This window comes from Herpailurus yagouaroundi, unplaced genomic scaffold, assembly GCF_014898765.1.
Source record: "Herpailurus yagouaroundi ecotype Mexico unplaced genomic scaffold, PumYag 160, whole genome shotgun sequence".
Classification (NCBI taxonomy): domain Eukaryota; kingdom Metazoa; phylum Chordata; class Mammalia; order Carnivora; family Felidae; genus Herpailurus; species Herpailurus yagouaroundi.
Genome location: NW_024412401.1, coordinates 37,738,623 through 37,755,024, shown reverse-complemented (window position 1 = coordinate 37,755,024; position 16,402 = coordinate 37,738,623). Strand labels below are relative to the sequence as shown.

Genomic DNA, 16,402 nt, shown 5'->3' with positions numbered 1-16,402 from the left:
GCACAAGCTGGGAAGAGGCAGAGGGACAGGGAGAGAGAGAATCCCAAGCAGGCTCTGTGCAGTCAGCACAGAGCTTGATCTGAGGCTTGAACTCACCAACTATGCGATCATGACCTGAGCTGCAATCAAGAGTTGGCCGCTTAACTGACTAAACCACCCAGGTGCCCCGAAAGGGGGAATTACTTGCCAAAATAGAGCTGGGGGCAGTCAGTGGCTCTTTGCTCTACCTAAGTCTCCCTATAGATCCAGCTAGAAGGCCCTGTAATCAAAAGGTTGACTAGTTCTTGATTGTACTCCCCCAGTGCATGGGGAGCTAGCTCACCATTCCTTAGTTGGGTGGCATTGATAGCTGGCTATCACTTGTGGAACAGAACATGTTATATTGAAAGGAGGGGGTGACTCTTAAGGCTTTCACCCTAACGTGTGCCAGACAGAAGAGAAGTTTACGGAAATAGCCAGAATGGCAATAACAACACTTCCCTGGTTATAACCCTTCAGTGGCTTCCTGGTTCCTTGCAGAGGGAGTCCGGGCTCCTTGATGTAGCCTCCCTGAGCTTGGCCCAGCCTCAGATCACCTCTACATGCCTCACACATCTTCCCACCCCACCCCAGCCTTCCTGCAATGTGCTTCCTCTGCCAAGAACACCCTCACCTACCACCTTTACCTCCCTGCTCCTACCGGCCTCTCAACTCCCCAACCCCCAGAATCCCTGCACACTAGATTGTTCTCACTTGCCTCCCTAACAAGACTACAGGATTCCTTTGCGTGAGTGCCCAGCATGGAGACTGTCACTGAACTGGCGATTGCCCCACTCCAGCACCTATGCAGACCCCTCTGCTGCTCCAGACAGCCAGATCAGCAGAGGGTTAAACAACTGTTCTGGCCTTAAATCGGCCTTGGCACTGGAGAAGCAGGTGGCCCAATGGTTAACCAGATTCTTTCTGGGCCTGTTCTCAGTTCTGCTCAGGAACTCAATCCAGCCAGGTCTTCCCAGAGCTGAAACCTGGGCCCCTCTCACCCCTTCAGGAGCCCCCCCCCCCCCCCACCAGGGCCCTCCGATGCCAAGTAGCTGGAACTGCCAGGGAGGGGAAGCGGGGGAGGCAGAGGACAAAGCTGGAGGAGGCATAGGTGGACAGTAGGAAGGACCTGGCCCATGCTCTGCCAGGCTTGCCGCTCCCGTCCCTGTCTCCCTACCCCCATCTGTGTACCCAGGAGGCTGGCCTGGGTGGTCGCTCCTGATAGGAATGGACAAGAGCAAGGGACCCTCAGACTCCAGAACCCCCTAGCTAGGGGTCCCCTTGCTGGAGAGGGACTTTTTCCACCACAGGTAGGGGTGGGTAAATCTTTAACTAGTTAGCCCTGGGCAGGCCCAAGCCTTTCCGGATGGCTGGATGCCTGAGAAGGGGAAAGGGGGTGGGGGGTGTAAGGCGTGTATAGCCAGTCCCAGTGTGGTGGAAAAGGGAGGGTAGCGGGAGAGAAAGGAACGAGACTGGGGCGGAGCTAACTCCGGGTGCGAAGCTGGCCATGGAGGAACGCGGGTCTCCCGACGGGTAAGGAGAGATTCTGGGAGGTAAGAGGAGCCGCTGGGCTCAGGGATGGTAACTCACGTTGCGGCCACAGGGACCCCGCGCGGAGCCTGGAGCAGGGGCCAGAGGGGCCAGAAACGCCCATCCAGGTGGTACTGAGGTAGGTATAGGTTGGTTGGGCGGGAGCGAGGAGCGAGGGCGATCGAGGACGGGGCCGATGGCGTCATCGGGATGGACCTCTGCCTTCCCACCGGACCCCAGAGTGCGTCCCATGAGCGCGGCGGAGCTGCGTCGAGGGGAACAGAGCGCGCTGCACTGCTCGGGGACCCGGACTCTGCAAGTGAGGAATCCCTCCCACCCACTGACCCCCAACCGCCCCCCCCACCCCCCGTCAGAAACCTACCTGGAGACCCCTCAGTCCCTTCCGGGGCAGCTCGGTCCCAGGCCCCAGCCTCTGCCCCCCCACCCCGCCGGCCCCCGAGCCCCGCCCTCCCTGGCTCCGCCCCCAGAGTGCCCCGCCCCCTCCCCAGGTGAGCCCCCCCGGCGGCGGCCCCGACGTGGCGTTCCGCTTCGGCGCCGTGCTGGACGGGGCGCGCACGCAGGAGGACGTGTTCCGGGCGTGCGGCGTGCGGCGTCTGGGCGAGCTGGCGCTGCGCGGGTGAGTGAGGCCCCGGCACGGCCCCCCGCCCCCCCACCCCCAGCCCAGCGGGCCGCCGCCGGGGTCCAGCCGCGCCTCTGCCGCCCGCAGCTTCTCCTGCACTGTCTTCACCTTCGGCCAGACCGGCTCCGGGAAGACCTACACCCTGACCGGGCCTCCTCCGCAGGTGGGCCGAGCGCAGATGGAGCCCCCGAGGGTCGGGGATGGGGGTCTCGCAGGCGGTGTGGACTTCCAGGGGGAAGGGCCTTCGTGCGGCCCAGCCCCCTTTATTTGCAGACAAGGAAACCGAGGACCGGAGAGGTAGAAGGCGCTTGCCCGATGCGGAGCTACTTTTGTCCTCCTTACTTAGTAGCTCTCAGTTTTCTTCATCTGTAGACGGAGGCGAATCGTTCTGATTCGATATTCTACGGGAACTTGGTTCCTGGCGCAGAGTAGGGCCGTCCTCCACAAAGGGTAGTTATGACTGGTTTTGTGTGGGTGTGCCGGGATGATCGTGACCCACCCCCTGGCTCAGCTGTTTCTGCTCCCAGGGCGAGGGGGTGCCCGTACCCCCCAACCTAGCCGGCATCATGCAGAGGACCTTCGCTTGGCTGTTAAACCGGGTGCGGCACCTGGGAGCCCCTGTCACCCTCCGCGCCTCCTATTTGGAGATCTACAATGAGCAGGTGGGGGACTGAGATTGAGTAGACAGCCCTCCAAGTAAAAGAAGTATTTCTCTCCAAGGAGCTGGGGTCAAGGGACAGAAGAGGCTGGGGGACTGTGTCGGTAAGGTCTAGGGGTTGATGGAGCACGGGCGCAGGGCCCCTGCCCTCACCGGCCACCCTCCTCTCAGGTTCGAGACCTACTGAGCCTGGGAGCTCCCCGGCCTCTCCCTGTTCGCTGGAACAAGACCCAGGGCTTCTATGTGGAGCAGCTGCGAGTGGTGGAGTTCGGGAGTCTGGGGGCCCTGATGGAACTGATGCAAATGGGTGTGTGCTGCTTCGGGGGCGCTTTGGGGTGTGGGGGCGCCGGTTCCTCAGCTGTTCACTGATGGTGCACTCGGAGCTCCTGGCCGGAGCTGTGGGCTGAGAGGACCCTAGTGGGGGAAAAGGGTCAGCAGACCACAATTCAGACACAGCCCAGGGATGGACCCCGGCCCCATCCCAGGCCTGGAGATTCTGCTGTCCGACTGCTGTGCGAACTCTTAGAATCCTGATGATGGGGTCATGATTGGGTAGAGCGGAGTCCGGGTCACGGTCTCCTCTCCAGCCCAGAGTCTCTGCCTCTGTCAAGCCCCATTTTTGCCCCTTGAAGAGGTCTCCCCACCTCAAGGCTCTCCCCTTCCAATCTCTTCCCCTCCACACAGCAAACCACATCCCTCTGCCCCCTTCGGACCTCCAGACCCTTCCAGCTTGTTGAAGGTAAAGGTCATACCTCTTAGGCTAGCCTGTGGTGCCCTTCTGTTCCAGCCTCGTTCATTTATTCATCAGATATTTATTGAGCACCTACCCTGTGGCAGGCTGTGGGGACACCGGGACTCTGGGTTCTGGCCCCAGAGTTGTACCATGGCTGGTAGCTGATCTTTCTGCCTGAGTCTCTCTCCCTCCCTCCACACAGCAACAGAAGAGATGTTTATAAAATGTGAACCTGATGGACGTTCTTCCCCTCAGTTCTCTCCATCTTTCTTTCACCTGTCCGTGCTGGAGGCAGGCCTCTGTGCCTTTGCATGGGCTGGCCCCTCTCCCAGGCTGTCCTCACTGCTTTTTCTTTATTGGTGACCACCTGCTCCTCCTACCAGGTCCAGCTCCTGCTGATTTCCCCCTCTAGGTCTTAGCCGTCGACGGAGCTCAGCTCACAGCCTGAACCAGGCCTCCAGCCGAAGCCATGCCCTGCTCACGCTCTACATCAGCCGCCAAACCGTGAGTGTCCCCACTGGGGGAAGGAGCTGGCCCAGGACCACCCGGCAAGGGTCTGCCGCCGGGTGTATGAACCAGCCGGGGTGTGCGCAGGAGATAATAGTGGAAATCCTTGGCTTTGTGACTCTGATGGGGACAGCCCCTCCCAAGTCCCCATCGACCCTGATCCTCCTACCCCACAGATGCCTCCAGTGGACCCTGGGGAGCCCCCCGTTGGTGGGAAGCTGTGCTTTGTAGACCTGGCCGGCAGTGAGAAGGTGGCGGCCACAGGATCCCGTGGGGAGCTGATGCTTGAGGCCAACAGCATCAATCGCAGCCTGCTGGCCCTGGGTGAGGCCTGGGGCCAGCTGGACTGACTTCCTGAGTCCCTCCTCTGAGCCGGACCCAGAACCGTCCACAGTGGGGGAAGCCAGGGGAGGCGTAGTACGGGAGGCGTAGGGGAGGCGTAGTAGGGGAGAGTCAGGAGCTGTGACCCAGGAGCCACACGCCTCCTCCTGGCCTCTGCTTGCTATTGACTGGAGCCTTCCCTCTTAGCACTTTATTCATGAGTCTGTAAACCCTGAGGGTCTGTAAAGGCACATTTTAACTGGGGAGGTAGAAACACTCAGGTGCAGAGTATGAGCCCTCAGACAGTCAGCCTGTCCCGTGTGCAGTTGGGAAGACTGAGGCCCAGTGAGGGGGAGGGAACTGACCTTCCCACCCCCGCCCCAGGTCACGGGGCCTTGGGAGCCTTCAGGGCTGGGACGCCAGCCTTCCTCTGTGGCAGGTGTGGGGAGATTTTCAGGAACTCTTCTTCATTCAGCCCACTTGTCAGATATTTCCTGAGCCCCTGCCGAGTGCCAGGCCTGTTGGTCAGGTTCTTTGGTGGCACTGGGGATCAGGGGCGGACAGGGTCATCTGTGCCCTCAGGAGCCCCAGTCTGGTAGCAGAGGCCAGTCTGACTGAGTGACCAGATCTTGGGAAGGAGAGATTTTCAAGTCACACAGGCCTGGGCGGAGATGCCAGCTCTGCGTGAAGCAGCTGGGTGGCCTTGGGCAACGGGTGTAACCTTGCTAGCCTTGTTGTCCCTGCCCAGGTCACTGCATCTCCCTGTTACTGGACCCACAGCGGAAGCAGAGCCACATCCCCTTCCGGGACAGCAAGCTCACCAAGCTGCTGGCAGACTCGCTGGGGGGACACGGGGTCACCCTCATGGTATCCGAGAAGGGCTGGCAGGGAGGGATGGCTCCTGAGGGAGAGGGTCCCAGAGAGGAAGGAACGCTCAGCGGCAGCCCTCCCCAGGTGGCCTGCGTGTCCCCTTCAGTCCAGTGCCTTCCCGAGACTCTCAGCACCCTGCGATATGCAAGCCGAGCTCAGCGGGTCACCACTCGGCCACAGGCCCCCAAGGTGAATGGAGGGAGACCGGGCAGAGGTGTGGGTCGGGGAGATGGTTGGGGATCAGGCAGTAACGGGAGCCTGAGTCGGTGTCGTGGGAAGTCTGGGATGAGTCACAGTTGGGATTAGAGTCAGAGTCCTGATGATGGGGTCGTGATTGGGTGGGGTGGGGTCAGGGGTCATGGTCAGGATTAGGGCATGTCTAGGGGTGTGGTCTGATTTGGAATATGATTCAGGGTATAGCCAGGATCCCAGTTGGTACCGTGATTAAGTCTGAGTTGACTTGGGGTCTGACGTAGTGTCTTGTTTGGTGTCAGAATCTGGGCCAAGGCCTGGACAGAACTGAGTTTAAGGTTGGATTTGGAGCAGGCTGCAGCTCAGAGCAGGCCCTCCAGGCACACGGCTGAGGCTTCCTGGTACTTTGACACCATTAGGGCAGGGTGCCTCCTCCAGGTGGATGTCGCCTTGTGCCAGGATGCAAGGCTGGCACGTGAAGCATGGGCTAGATCTCAGGCTCTGCTCACCGCCCCTGGAAGCGCTTGTACAGTGCACAACTTGTACAGCCGTAAACAGCAGTTCTGGGCCTCTTTCTGGGCAGTCACCTATGGCAAAGCAACCCCAGCGTTTGGAGATGGAGATACTGCAGCTCCAGGAGGAGAACCGCTGCCTGCGGTCCCAACTGGGCCAAGTACACCCCAAGGGTATGAGCTCCCCAGGGGCAGGGGTGGGGTGTGGCTGGGGCTCCCATGGATCCAGCCACCGTGCCCTTCCCCCCCGACAGCCTCAGGGCTCAGTGGGGCCCGGGTGGCCTGGGCCCAGCGGAACCTCTATGGGATGCTGCAGGAGTTCATGCTGGAGAATGAGAGGCTCCGGTAGGCTCCCCCTCAGCCAGGGGGACTCTGTGCCCCGCCCCTCACTTCTATGCTGCTTCCGCCAAGCTGCCCCCCTCCCCGGGTCCTTGGCTACCCTTCTGTCCCCGCTTTTCTCCTGGGGCTTGTACTCCACTGCAAAGAGAAGGGCTGACCCGTCCCCCTACTGGTATCTCTGCCTCCTGTCACCTTCCTGGGGCCTGCTCTTCCCAGGAAAGAAAAGAGCCAGCTGCAGAGTAGCCGGGACCAGGCCCGGGATGAGCAGCGGGTCCTGGCCCAGCAGGTGCACGAGCTGGAGCGGTGAGCACGGCTGCCAGCCTGGAGGCAGGCCTCGGGACACAGGGCAGGTGGGAGGAGGTGGCTCCGTGAAGCGGTCAAGAGTCTGCCCTCTGGGTCCGGACCACCTGGGTTCAGAGTCCAGCTCTGCCGCTTACCGGCTGTGAGACCTTGGGTGACTTGTTTTACTTCTCCCTGCGCAGCCTTCTTCCTCTCCTATGAAATGGGGCTGATATAGGTCCTACTTGGTAGGGTTGTCTTAAAGTTTGGATTGAACGAGTTCATACGTAAAGCACTGAGAACGGTGCCTGGCACGGCTGAGTGTTGGCTAAAAGGGGGACTCGGGGACCAGCCTCGTGGTTGGTTTTCAGACCGCAGGCATAGACCCCACCGTCCTTTCCAGGCGCCTCCTCTGTGCCTGCTCCCTTCACCTGCCAAACCCCGGCCCAGCCCCACCGTGTCCCTGTGTGATGGCACCAGCTCGCCCCTGCCACGTGAGTCTCTGGCCGGCCCGGTGGGGTGGAGCAAGAATGTCACAAAGCCTCTGACGTGCCCTGTTGCAGGCCCTGCCGCCCCTCTGCTCCTGCCCCTGCTGTCACCTGTGCCCCTTGTGCCGAGCACCGTTGGCCCACTGGGCCTGCCCACACAGGGGGCTCCAGCTGCCACAGGTAGGAAAGGCCAAGGCGGGGGAGGGAAGGCTGGGAGAGGGGGGGTCCGTGGCCTGGGAGGCTCCAGAGCTCCAGGGTCCCCGGCTGGATCGTTTGGGTGAGGGGCTGGCTTTGGGCTCCCACCCAGGGTTCAGAAAGTCTGTTTGCTTTGCCCGCCCCCCCCCCGCCCCCACCCCCATCCTGCCTTCTTACAGGAACTCACTGTCCCGCTCGCTTATTCATTCACTCGCATGTTACTCATTTCCGTGTTCGCTCACTCACGCGTTCACTCGTTCAGTACCTGTCCCCTAAGCTCCTAGCTTCATGCCAGCCTCTGTTCTGGGCACCAAAGATTCAGACATGACATGGGATTCGAACAGACATGGTTCCTGCCCACAGGGAGTTCCTCATCCCCAGAGAGGACATTACAAGGCCTGCCCACTGCCCGCAGAGAAAGTGACCAAGACCCTGCACTTTGACGCCCACCTGACATTCTTGGTGTCTCGTGGGGCATGTGTGGCAGGGATGGTGGCGCCATGATGGCACCAGGAAGGTGGAGCACATAGAGGCAGGGTCGCCCAGTGCGGGCTCTGGTCTTTCCTGCAGGTGTTTGGCCCTAAGACCCCAGGTGGCCTGGCTCTGTCTGCCCAGCCTCCACCCTGGGCACCCCCATGCAATCCTGACTCTGCCGAGTTCCCGAGAGAGAGGTGGGCCCAGCCCTTGGGCACTGGGATGGGGGAGGAGGAGGCTCGCCTGAGGAGCCGAAGGCTCACCTCCCACCGCCCAACCCACCCCGGGCTAGGAGTCATAGCGACTGGACTAGGACCCGAGTCCTGGCGGAGATGTTGATGCGAGAGGAGGTGGTGCCCTCTGCACCGCCCCTGCCCATGGGGCCTCCAGACGCGTCACCAGTGCTGAGAGGTGAAGGAGAGAGAGAGGGCGGGGCCCCTAGCGTTTTTGGTGGTCTTGGGCCAGAACTCACCCTGTCCAGACCTCAGTCTCCCCCCTTCTGGAACAGGGTGTGTGCTGCGAGGCGATCCATAAGATCCTTGCAGTTTCCAAACTGGAGTTCTCTTCCTAGGGCCACCTGGTTGTCCACATGCGTGCAGGAGCCCGTGGTGTTGGTCGAGGGGGAGGGGGACCGCCTGAGGCTTCCTCAAAGGGTGTTAGGGCACTGAGGGGTCTGGGTGGGGTGGGCCCGGGGGAGCACAGGCCTCGGGTCTCACTGTGCTCCTTAGGTGGGGCTGCAGTTCCAAACCTGGCCCGGAGACTGGAGGCCCTCAGAGACCAGATTGGCAGCTCCCTGCGACGCGGCCGGAGCCAGCCACCCCCCAGCGAGGGTACACGGAGCCCCAGCCGAGTCCTCCCTCCCTGCTGAGGGCAGAACACACCTCAGAGACCCCCGGGTGACCCTGGTCTGGGCTCTGCGCTCCTGGGTTTCAACCTCCCCATCTGTGAAATGGGAACAATGGCTGACGCTTCCCTCTGCGACTGAGCTGGGCAGGGGAGAAATCCTCAGGGCTGTGGGTGGGGCTGTGGGGCAGTTTGGGGGAGCAAGGGGAGGGTGCCACCCCAGACTGTGAGAAATGTGACTGGATCTTCGAGAAACCAGGTTGCAGGTGGTGAAATAGACGAATAAAGAGAGGTGTCCACTCCAAGACTGGTCAGTCATGTCTCCGGGTGGCCAGGCACTTCCGCGTGGGGGGTCACAGAGAGGAGGGGTTCTCAAGGGAATCTGAGGAGGAGGCAAGGACTTGTGGCAGAGGGGTGTGCCCCCTCTGATCAGGAATATTCCAGGTTCCCATCCCCTTCATATACAAGTTTTAATTGAGCTGCTACTACATGCTGCTGGGCAGATGTGGAGAAATCGGATGGTGAGTGTCTCCACGAAGGAGGCCTGAGGGACACTGGTTCAGGCTCACTCGGCTGTGTATGTGCCAGTGCTGGAGGGATCCTGAGGTCTGAGTTCTGATGCCACAGACTTGCTGAGACCTTGGGCAGACCCTGAACCCTCCTTGGATCGCTTTCTGGTGTTCAGCCAGTTAGATGGGGCGTGAAGCTCCTTGTCTGTTGAGTTCAAGTGCAGGTTAGGAGGTGAAGGGTATCAGGATTCCTGGCATAAGTACTCAGTAGGATGCAAAGGGGCTCCAGTTAGGGGGAAATCCATTTTATAGTTAGGGAAACTGAGACCCACAGGGCTCATTCCTTCCTTTGTTCGTTCATTCATTCATTCATTCATTCAGCACTACTGGCCTCGAGGCAAATCAAGGTGGTGAACAGGACTGACAAGGGATAAGCCGGCTTTGCCCAGGAAGCTCACAGGGGCCAGATGAAAGGCAGGACGTGTGACTGGGCATTAAGGGTGTTCAACAGTGGAGAGTTAGTGGAAGGCCAGCATTCACGGAGGCAGAGTCCAGGACGGGGGGTAATAACCAGATGCCACAGACCCACCGGGCTCCGCAGGGGGGGCCGTGGTTAAGTTCACGCATAGCACCACACACGTTCAAATCTCGCCTCCTCACTTCACCACGAGTAATCCTGGGCAAATGACTTCACTGCCCTGAGCCCCAGTTGTCTTATCAGCAGAATGAACACGATAATAGGACCTCCTCACTGGAAGGTCCTGGGGATTAAGTCCCCGGAGAGATGGCAAGAGTAACAGCACAAGCAGCTTTCAGTCACTATGGTCATTTGATGAGATGGACACCCTGGGTTTGGAAAAAAAATTCGTTCAGCAAATACCTACCAAGAACCCACTTTGGGCCAGCCTTGAACAAAGCATGGGAATCCTTACCTTCATAGAACACAGGAAACAAGAAAGTGGGCAAAAATGCGTGGGAACTCGGTGATCAGTACCATGGAGCACAATATAGCCGGGAGGGCCCTCTACCAGACTGGGTGCCGTTCTGAAAAGGGGGATCAGGAAGGGGCTCGTGCAGGGAACATTCATGCAGAGACCTGAAGGGGGGCGGGAAGGTGAACCTGGTTAATGCCATGAAGTCACTTTTCTCTCCTCTAGGTAATTTTGGTGCCACCTCGGCCCCGGGGGGCTCGGCAGGTTTGAGCCCGGGGTTTCTCCCCTCCCCAGAGCCCTTATCTCACTCACTGTATCATCGGGGCCTGCTTGCTGGGAGGCCTTCAGCCCCAGGCGGGGAAGGCCCCTGGCACTGAGCATGAGAACCTTCCTCAGCTGCCTTGGGAGGGTGGACAGGGACCACCCAGGGGGACCCTGGCTGTTGCTGGTTCATTCATGTTTGGATGATTCCTCCTCCTGCTGGAGCCAGCCGCGGTTTTCCAGTCTCCTAGTCCAGCAACCCCCGCACTTCACTTTCCCAGAAATAGGCTCAAGGGGACCAGTGTCCAGCACCCCATCGAATAGGCCACGTATCCGTCTCTCGGTCAATATCCTCACTCTAGAACTACCACTTGTCCAGAATCCCAAAACCCGGGAGGAATTTCAGAGGACCCCAGTGATGTATCCAGACACTTCACGTCCAGGGGTCCTTACTGAGAGCTTGAGGACTCCAGAGGGCACCTCTGGAACCCTGAAAGCTATAGGTCTTCCTCAGGATGCTAGAATTTGGGGGCGGTTCTCTGGCTTCATGAAATAGGGTAGTCATTGTCCAGAAGCTTAGAAGGTCTCTGGTACATCAGAATTGAGAGAAGCTCTTGGAAACCCTGAAGCACTGTAGGAATTTTCCAGAATCCCAAATCCTTAAATGACCCCTTGGAAATTTTAAAACTTTGTGTAGAAATTGGGAGGGATTCTCTGGACTCATCGGCTTGGGGTGGAGATGTTCAGCAGAGCTGGCAAACCTAGAGATCAATCTAGATGTCTGGAGCCCTGGTTGAATTCTCCAGGTCCTTGGGGACCCCACCTGTCAGCCAGTGTGGGAACAGGAGCATGGCTGGAGGCATCACTGGAGGACAGGCTTTAGGAAGAACATGCCTGTGGGTCCTTGTGTTTCAAAGGCCGTGAGATCTCCTCTGGGCGATCCACCCCAAGATAGACCCCGAAAGGTGCAGAAGGCCTGAGAGAGTGTGAACGGCTTCTCACTCCTGTCTCTGTCTGCTTTGGCCACACCAGCCTCCCATCACCTCCCAGATGCGTCCTGCCTTGTCTCAGGGTCTTTCTTCCCTTTGTCTAACGACACATTTTCCCCATGCGGTTTTGTAACAGCAGGTTGATTTCGGCCCCTGTGAGGAGGGATATTTTGTGTTCCTGTAGGTGACTTTTTCCATCGTCCCCTCCGTGTTGAGCTTCGAAAGATTCTTCTTCTTTTGTTTTAATGGTGGGGCAGGGCTGTGCAGGTGGGGGCGGTCTGGCTATGAGACGAAGAGTGGCAGCCACTGGGAGTTGTAGACAGGCCACGAGCTGGCTCAGGACCAGGACGGGAGTCAGGAGACGGGGTTTGCAAGCCTGCTGTGCAGCAGACCTACTGTGTGAGCCACACGAGCCCCGCCCTGGCCATCGCTGGCATCTGCACTGGCAGGCCAGCAAGGAGGCCCTTGGCAGGTTGGCCAGCAGGTGTTGTCCTCGGGAGCCTTCATTCAGCCCGGGGCTCTGATCACACGGTCTCTCACTGGTCACCTTTACTAGGTCCTGCTTCAAGGCCGGGCCTGCTTTACCGGTGGCCAGGGTGGAGGTCCGGGCGGTCTCCAGGCTGCTGAGCATTGGGCAAACCCAGCCCCTCTCTCCACTCCAGTCTGCCCGACTCGCAGCTGTGAGAGCCTGGGCAAGGTGGGTGACCTCTCTGGACCTCAGTCTCCTCCTCTGTAAAGTGGGGATAAGATTGATTTATCCAGTGAGAAGTTAATGAGTGCTCATAGAGGAAATTACAGGAGGACTAAACGAATCCATATAAACTGGGACAGAGCTCGGCACATGGTCAGTGCTATGTAAATGCTAACGATTATTACCGTTATTATTAATAGTGGGTGCTCTCGGCACAAACATGCAACGTTCCTGTACTTGCAGGAGAGGAATTGTGTCAGTATCTGCTCTCTGGTTATTTCAGACTCGTGAACTTGTTGATATTCGTTCTCCTGCCACCTTCTTACAAGGTGACCGATTCTTCTCACGTGGATTCTTGTAGGGAGAGGGTGGCCATTCAGGACCGTTGCCCAGTGCCAGAGCCGGGGAGGAGTCCTTGTTGCTCTTTCCCGGGGGGAATTGAGAGAGATTCATTCGTCTTCATTGAGTAAGGGCCAGAGGGACTTTCCAGAGTTCAGCTTGCCTCGAGGTTTCGGAAGAGAGCTATTTTAGTCCATCTGAGGACATTGGGTGACATCAGCTCAGTCAGCCGGGAGTCAGGGCAGGTCCCTGGAGGTCCTGCTTTAATGGACAGATAAGACCAGCCTCCAAAGAGCAGGAAAATGCCTGTGTCCTCTTCCTGGACACGGGCAGGTCTTTGGAAGTTCACTCCTTTGGGAAAACCCTTTCTTCAGTGGGCAGTGGGCCACAAACTGTCCCCTGGACGTCAAGGACACTCAGCTCCAAAGTGTCTCACTTTGTGAGCCACTTCTCCAGGCTAAGCCCACCTCCTCCACAAACAGGAAGCTAGGCTGACAACATCCGAGGGCTCCCTTCCCTCCGCTCTCTTCATGGAGCGAGAACACCACGTGTCCCCTATTATTTAATCTCCCACACCCCGTGAGCTCTGATCAACCCCATTTAACGGAGGGAAAAACTCAGGTCCAGAAAGGTGAAGTCACTTAGGACCGAGCAGGGAGGAAGGGGGCGCAGCCGTGACCGGAACCCAGGTCTGTCTGGGAGCACAGTTCACCTGCTTGACCACCACTCTGCTAAACGAAGCTTGGGAGTCCTCCCGGCCATGCTACACAGACTAATTCAAAATCGGGGACACAAGGAAAAGCCACCACAGAGCAAAGGCTCTTTGCTTTTTGGACGGTGTCTCCCAGTCACTCATTGACCATTATTTAAGGACTTGGAGTAGTGATTCCAATTTTCCAGGCTCCCTCAGCTGCCTTCTACTTGGGTGGTCCTTCCTGGGGTCTGACGTACATTCTCCTTCACAGTTTTAAGTGAGTCCCTCGGCATATGTTCACTGAGCACCTGCTTAGTGGCCAGCATACTGTTAGGCCCCAGGGAGGAGGAGACGGGTCAGGTCTTGGTGTGGCAGGCACGGAGCATGCTCTTGGCTGGAGAAGGGAGAAGCAGGCTCGCGTGGGCCTGACTCCTGCAGTGAGGAGTCCAGTGAAGGGAGATGACCCCACCCCTCTGCTCCAAGGGTCTGAAAGAGCATGGCCCAAGGTCCTATTTATCAGGGGACAGGGTCTGGGAGGCCCTGAGAGTGATGTAGGTGTCAGGGAGACAGATCTGCCTTTGAATCGCTACTCGTTGGCTGGGTGACCTTTGACACCTGTTTACTTGAGCTCTTAGCCTCAGTTTCCCTATCTGTAAAACAGCAACCATTGTCGTAAAATGATGGAACCTGAATAGGATTCGTTAAGATGTGCTCGTGAGGCGCTCGGCATGGGGCCTGCTACCTCCATAGGAATGTAATCAGCCTTTATGGTCCAGAGCAGTGGTACCCAGGCTGGTTCACTGGGAGAATCTTTCAGGAACCGGTTTCTAAAAGGGCCCCACCTAAGCATCCAGCTCTATTAGCTAGGCTGGGATGGGCAAGGTAGAAGCTGAACGCTTTACACTCCCCAGGGGGGCTTAAGCGGCCTTGGGGCAAGGCAGGCGGGTTCTGGAGCTAGTTCTGCAACGTCTGTGGGCCTTTGCTCTAGGCCTCTGGCTCCTGGTCTCTATGGAGCACACCAGGGTGGTCTTTCCGGAAGTTCTCTGCTGCCCTCTAGTGGACACGGGGCACTCGTGCCTTCCAGCAGTGTAATTCCTGCCACGTAATTCACTTACGCTGTGCTAAGTGCCTGTGATGACACGGGTCCCTCCAGTGCGTACACTTGGGGAGTAGGAAGGACTTTCACAAATGTCCCTCACTAAGCTCTTATTTCAGCTGTGTCAAGCGAGGTACCATCTCCATTTGCAGGTCTAGATGAGGAAGGTGGGGCCGAGGAAGGAAAGGACTGCCCCACGGTCACCCAAGCAAGTCACAAGGGCTGGGACTCGTCTGTAGGTGGCCCAGCTCTTTGGTGGGGAGGAAATAACAAAGTCTAGAAATAGGTGAGCAGTGAGACCATCCTTTCTCCCGATGGCAGGTTCTGGGGTCCCGGGTGCTGCCCACCTCCAACTTCACCATGAATGGACAGGTTACACTCTGAGTCCAAGGGAACTGGATAGAGTCAGGTATCTGGGAAAAGGTCTGGGGCTGGATACCTCCTTGTGGGGAAGGAAGGTCACCCTGCCATCTCCTTCCCCTGTTAGCAGAAGGCCCAAACCTTGACCACGCCCTCTGGTCTGAGTCCCAGCCCGTGTCTCTGATGTCCCTGTTGGTCCAGTCACCGGGTCCTTCCTTCTTCCTGGAAAAGCTTGTAGGGAGTTGCTTTCTGGGCCTCCCCCGATTCCAAATCTGACCGGCCATTCCCTCCTGAAAACTTGCCGGCACTCCCCACACGCTCCAGACTGACAAGCAGACCCCTCGGCCAGGCGTCACAGTCCTGCCTGCTGGGCCTCGGTCCCCTCCCCGGCCTCGCTCTCCCCACTTGTCTCTCCCCCCAAGCTCCAGCCCCGTGGTTTTGATGGTTGTGGGTTGGCTGGTTGTGTTTTGCTTTCCAAACGCATCTCTGTTTCTCTCCATTGGCCTCCTCTCTGGTGCCGTCGTCCGTCTTACCCTCTTCCCTCCTTGGGCCCCTGCGCGCTTTTGTCTGGCGAACCCCTCTCTGGGTTAGACTCCCCTCCCCTGGCCGCTGCTCCCCGATCCCTGCAGGGACCATCTGTCTCCCCATCCTTTCCTCCCTCCCCCCGCCCCCATGGGGAGTGAGCACAGGGAGGTCTGTCATGTGCTGCATCATACCCCCAGCGCCAGGCACAGAGTGCGGACCTGGTGAATGAAGGAGTAAATGAGTAAGTGATGGGAGGAAAGCCTGAGCACTAGAGTCAGGCCCATGTGGCCCCCAGCTCAGCCGTAAGCTGGGGGACCTTGAACAAGTCCCACTCCTTCCCTGAGCCCCAACGTGTTCATCTGAAAATGACCTTCCATTCCTGCTGCATGGGGCACATCTGAGGCGCTGAGGCCTCCTACGTGGGTAGGTCGTCCCCCTGGTTCCGGAGGTGGCCAATTCCTGTGCACTCTTGGGCTCTGGGGCCCCAGGAGGGCAGGGGCCCCAGAGCCTCCACCCTCCTACCCTGATGGCCAGAGGCGGAAGAGGGGTCAGCACCCCCAGACCACTGCCGACCTTGCATCCTGTGGCCCAGGGTTAATTTTTAAAAAGCAGCTCAAAGTCCACATGGGCTCTGGAAGAGTTTGCTCTCTCTATTTGCTCTGGTTAATAATCTCAAGAGGGTAAACATCCCGGGAGGCAGGAGGAGAGATCGACATCCAGGCCTCCGTCCTCCCCCAGGAGAGGCCGTGTGGCTGAATGAACAGTCCCCTCCAAAAGAGACAAGGATTTTGTGTGCCCCAGCCTTCCCGGGGGGCCTGGAGGGTCGACAACCCTGATGCAGACCTGCTGGGAAGGTCAGATGAGCCGTGATGGTGCTGTGGGCAACCTTCAGGGGAGGGCTCTAGTCCTATTGAGTCACTGTTATTTTTTCATTTTATACCAGCTTGGTTTCTCCAAAAAGACACCTGGAGCCCATCACGCATACAGGGCAGTTTACAGAGCACTTTCACACACTGCCTCACTTGACCTCTTGGCAGACAGAACAGGGACTGTTATCTTCAGTTTACAGATGAGGAAAGTGGGCTTCAGAGAGGGAAAGTCATGCACAAAGCAGAAAAGAAGCTTTGGGTTCCGGAAGCTCAGGGCTTCCGGTTCCCAGTTCTCTGCCTCTGAAGTCAGACTGCCTTCTTACCACCACCGCTAGCCAAACCATAAAAGACCGAGAAACTTTGTGAACAAGAGGGAAGGTAATTGTCCCAGAAATCTAACCTGAGACGGTTGCTGTGGCTAAACTTGGAACGTGGCTTTGAGCTCCCTGGCAGCCAAAGCAAAAAGGAAATGCCATCAGTAGCCAAGCTGTCAGTGATGGAGCAAAGGAAACACACTCGCTTAGGAAGGGAGACATCC

At 58.3% G+C, this 16,402-nt stretch overlaps 1 protein-coding gene across 11 annotated transcripts; it reads left to right on the top strand.

Moving 5' to 3' along the window:
• Window positions 1-960: 960 nt before the first annotated feature.
• KIF12 (kinesin family member 12) lies at window positions 961-8,904 on the top strand. 11 transcript variants are annotated; one of them, XM_040482078.1, is made up of 19 exons: window positions 1,386-1,551; window positions 1,622-1,687; window positions 1,789-1,867; window positions 2,058-2,185; window positions 2,276-2,351; window positions 2,716-2,850; window positions 3,018-3,153; window positions 3,992-4,083; window positions 4,263-4,410; window positions 5,156-5,274; window positions 5,362-5,466; window positions 6,053-6,155; window positions 6,236-6,326; window positions 6,537-6,623; window positions 7,003-7,093; window positions 7,163-7,267; window positions 7,853-7,953; window positions 8,049-8,167; window positions 8,485-8,904. In XM_040482078.1, the coding sequence occupies exons 1-19, from the start codon at window positions 1,526-1,528 to the stop codon at window positions 8,622-8,624; spliced, it is 1,947 nt and encodes a 648-aa protein (XP_040338012.1). In that variant the 5' UTR covers window positions 1,386-1,525; the 3' UTR covers window positions 8,625-8,904. The 11 variants fall into 11 exon arrangements, 10 of the variants coding, with proteins under 10 accessions (XP_040338011.1, XP_040338003.1, XP_040338009.1 ...); XM_040482071.1 differs by lacking the exon at window positions 1,386-1,551 and adding an exon at window positions 972-1,328 and having other exon boundaries at window positions 1,622-1,867; window positions 8,497-8,904; XM_040482070.1 differs by lacking the exon at window positions 1,386-1,551 and adding an exon at window positions 974-1,328 and having other exon boundaries at window positions 1,622-1,867.
• Window positions 8,905-16,402: the final 7,498 nt, after the last annotated feature.

Bases quoted from the DNA above. Each gene is read 5' to 3' on its own strand.
- KIF12 (XM_040482068.1), top strand. From the start codon at position 1,155: ATGCTCTGCCAGGCTTGCCGCTCCCGTCCCTGTCTCCCTACCCCCATC. The intron at 1,329-1,621 runs GTAGGGGTGGGT...TTGCGGCCACAG, and splicing joins AGGGACTTTTTCCACCACAG to GGACCCCGCGCGGAGCCTGG. The intron at 2,186-2,275 runs GTGAGTGAGGCC...TGCCGCCCGCAG, and splicing joins GGCGAGCTGGCGCTGCGCGG to CTTCTCCTGCACTGTCTTCA.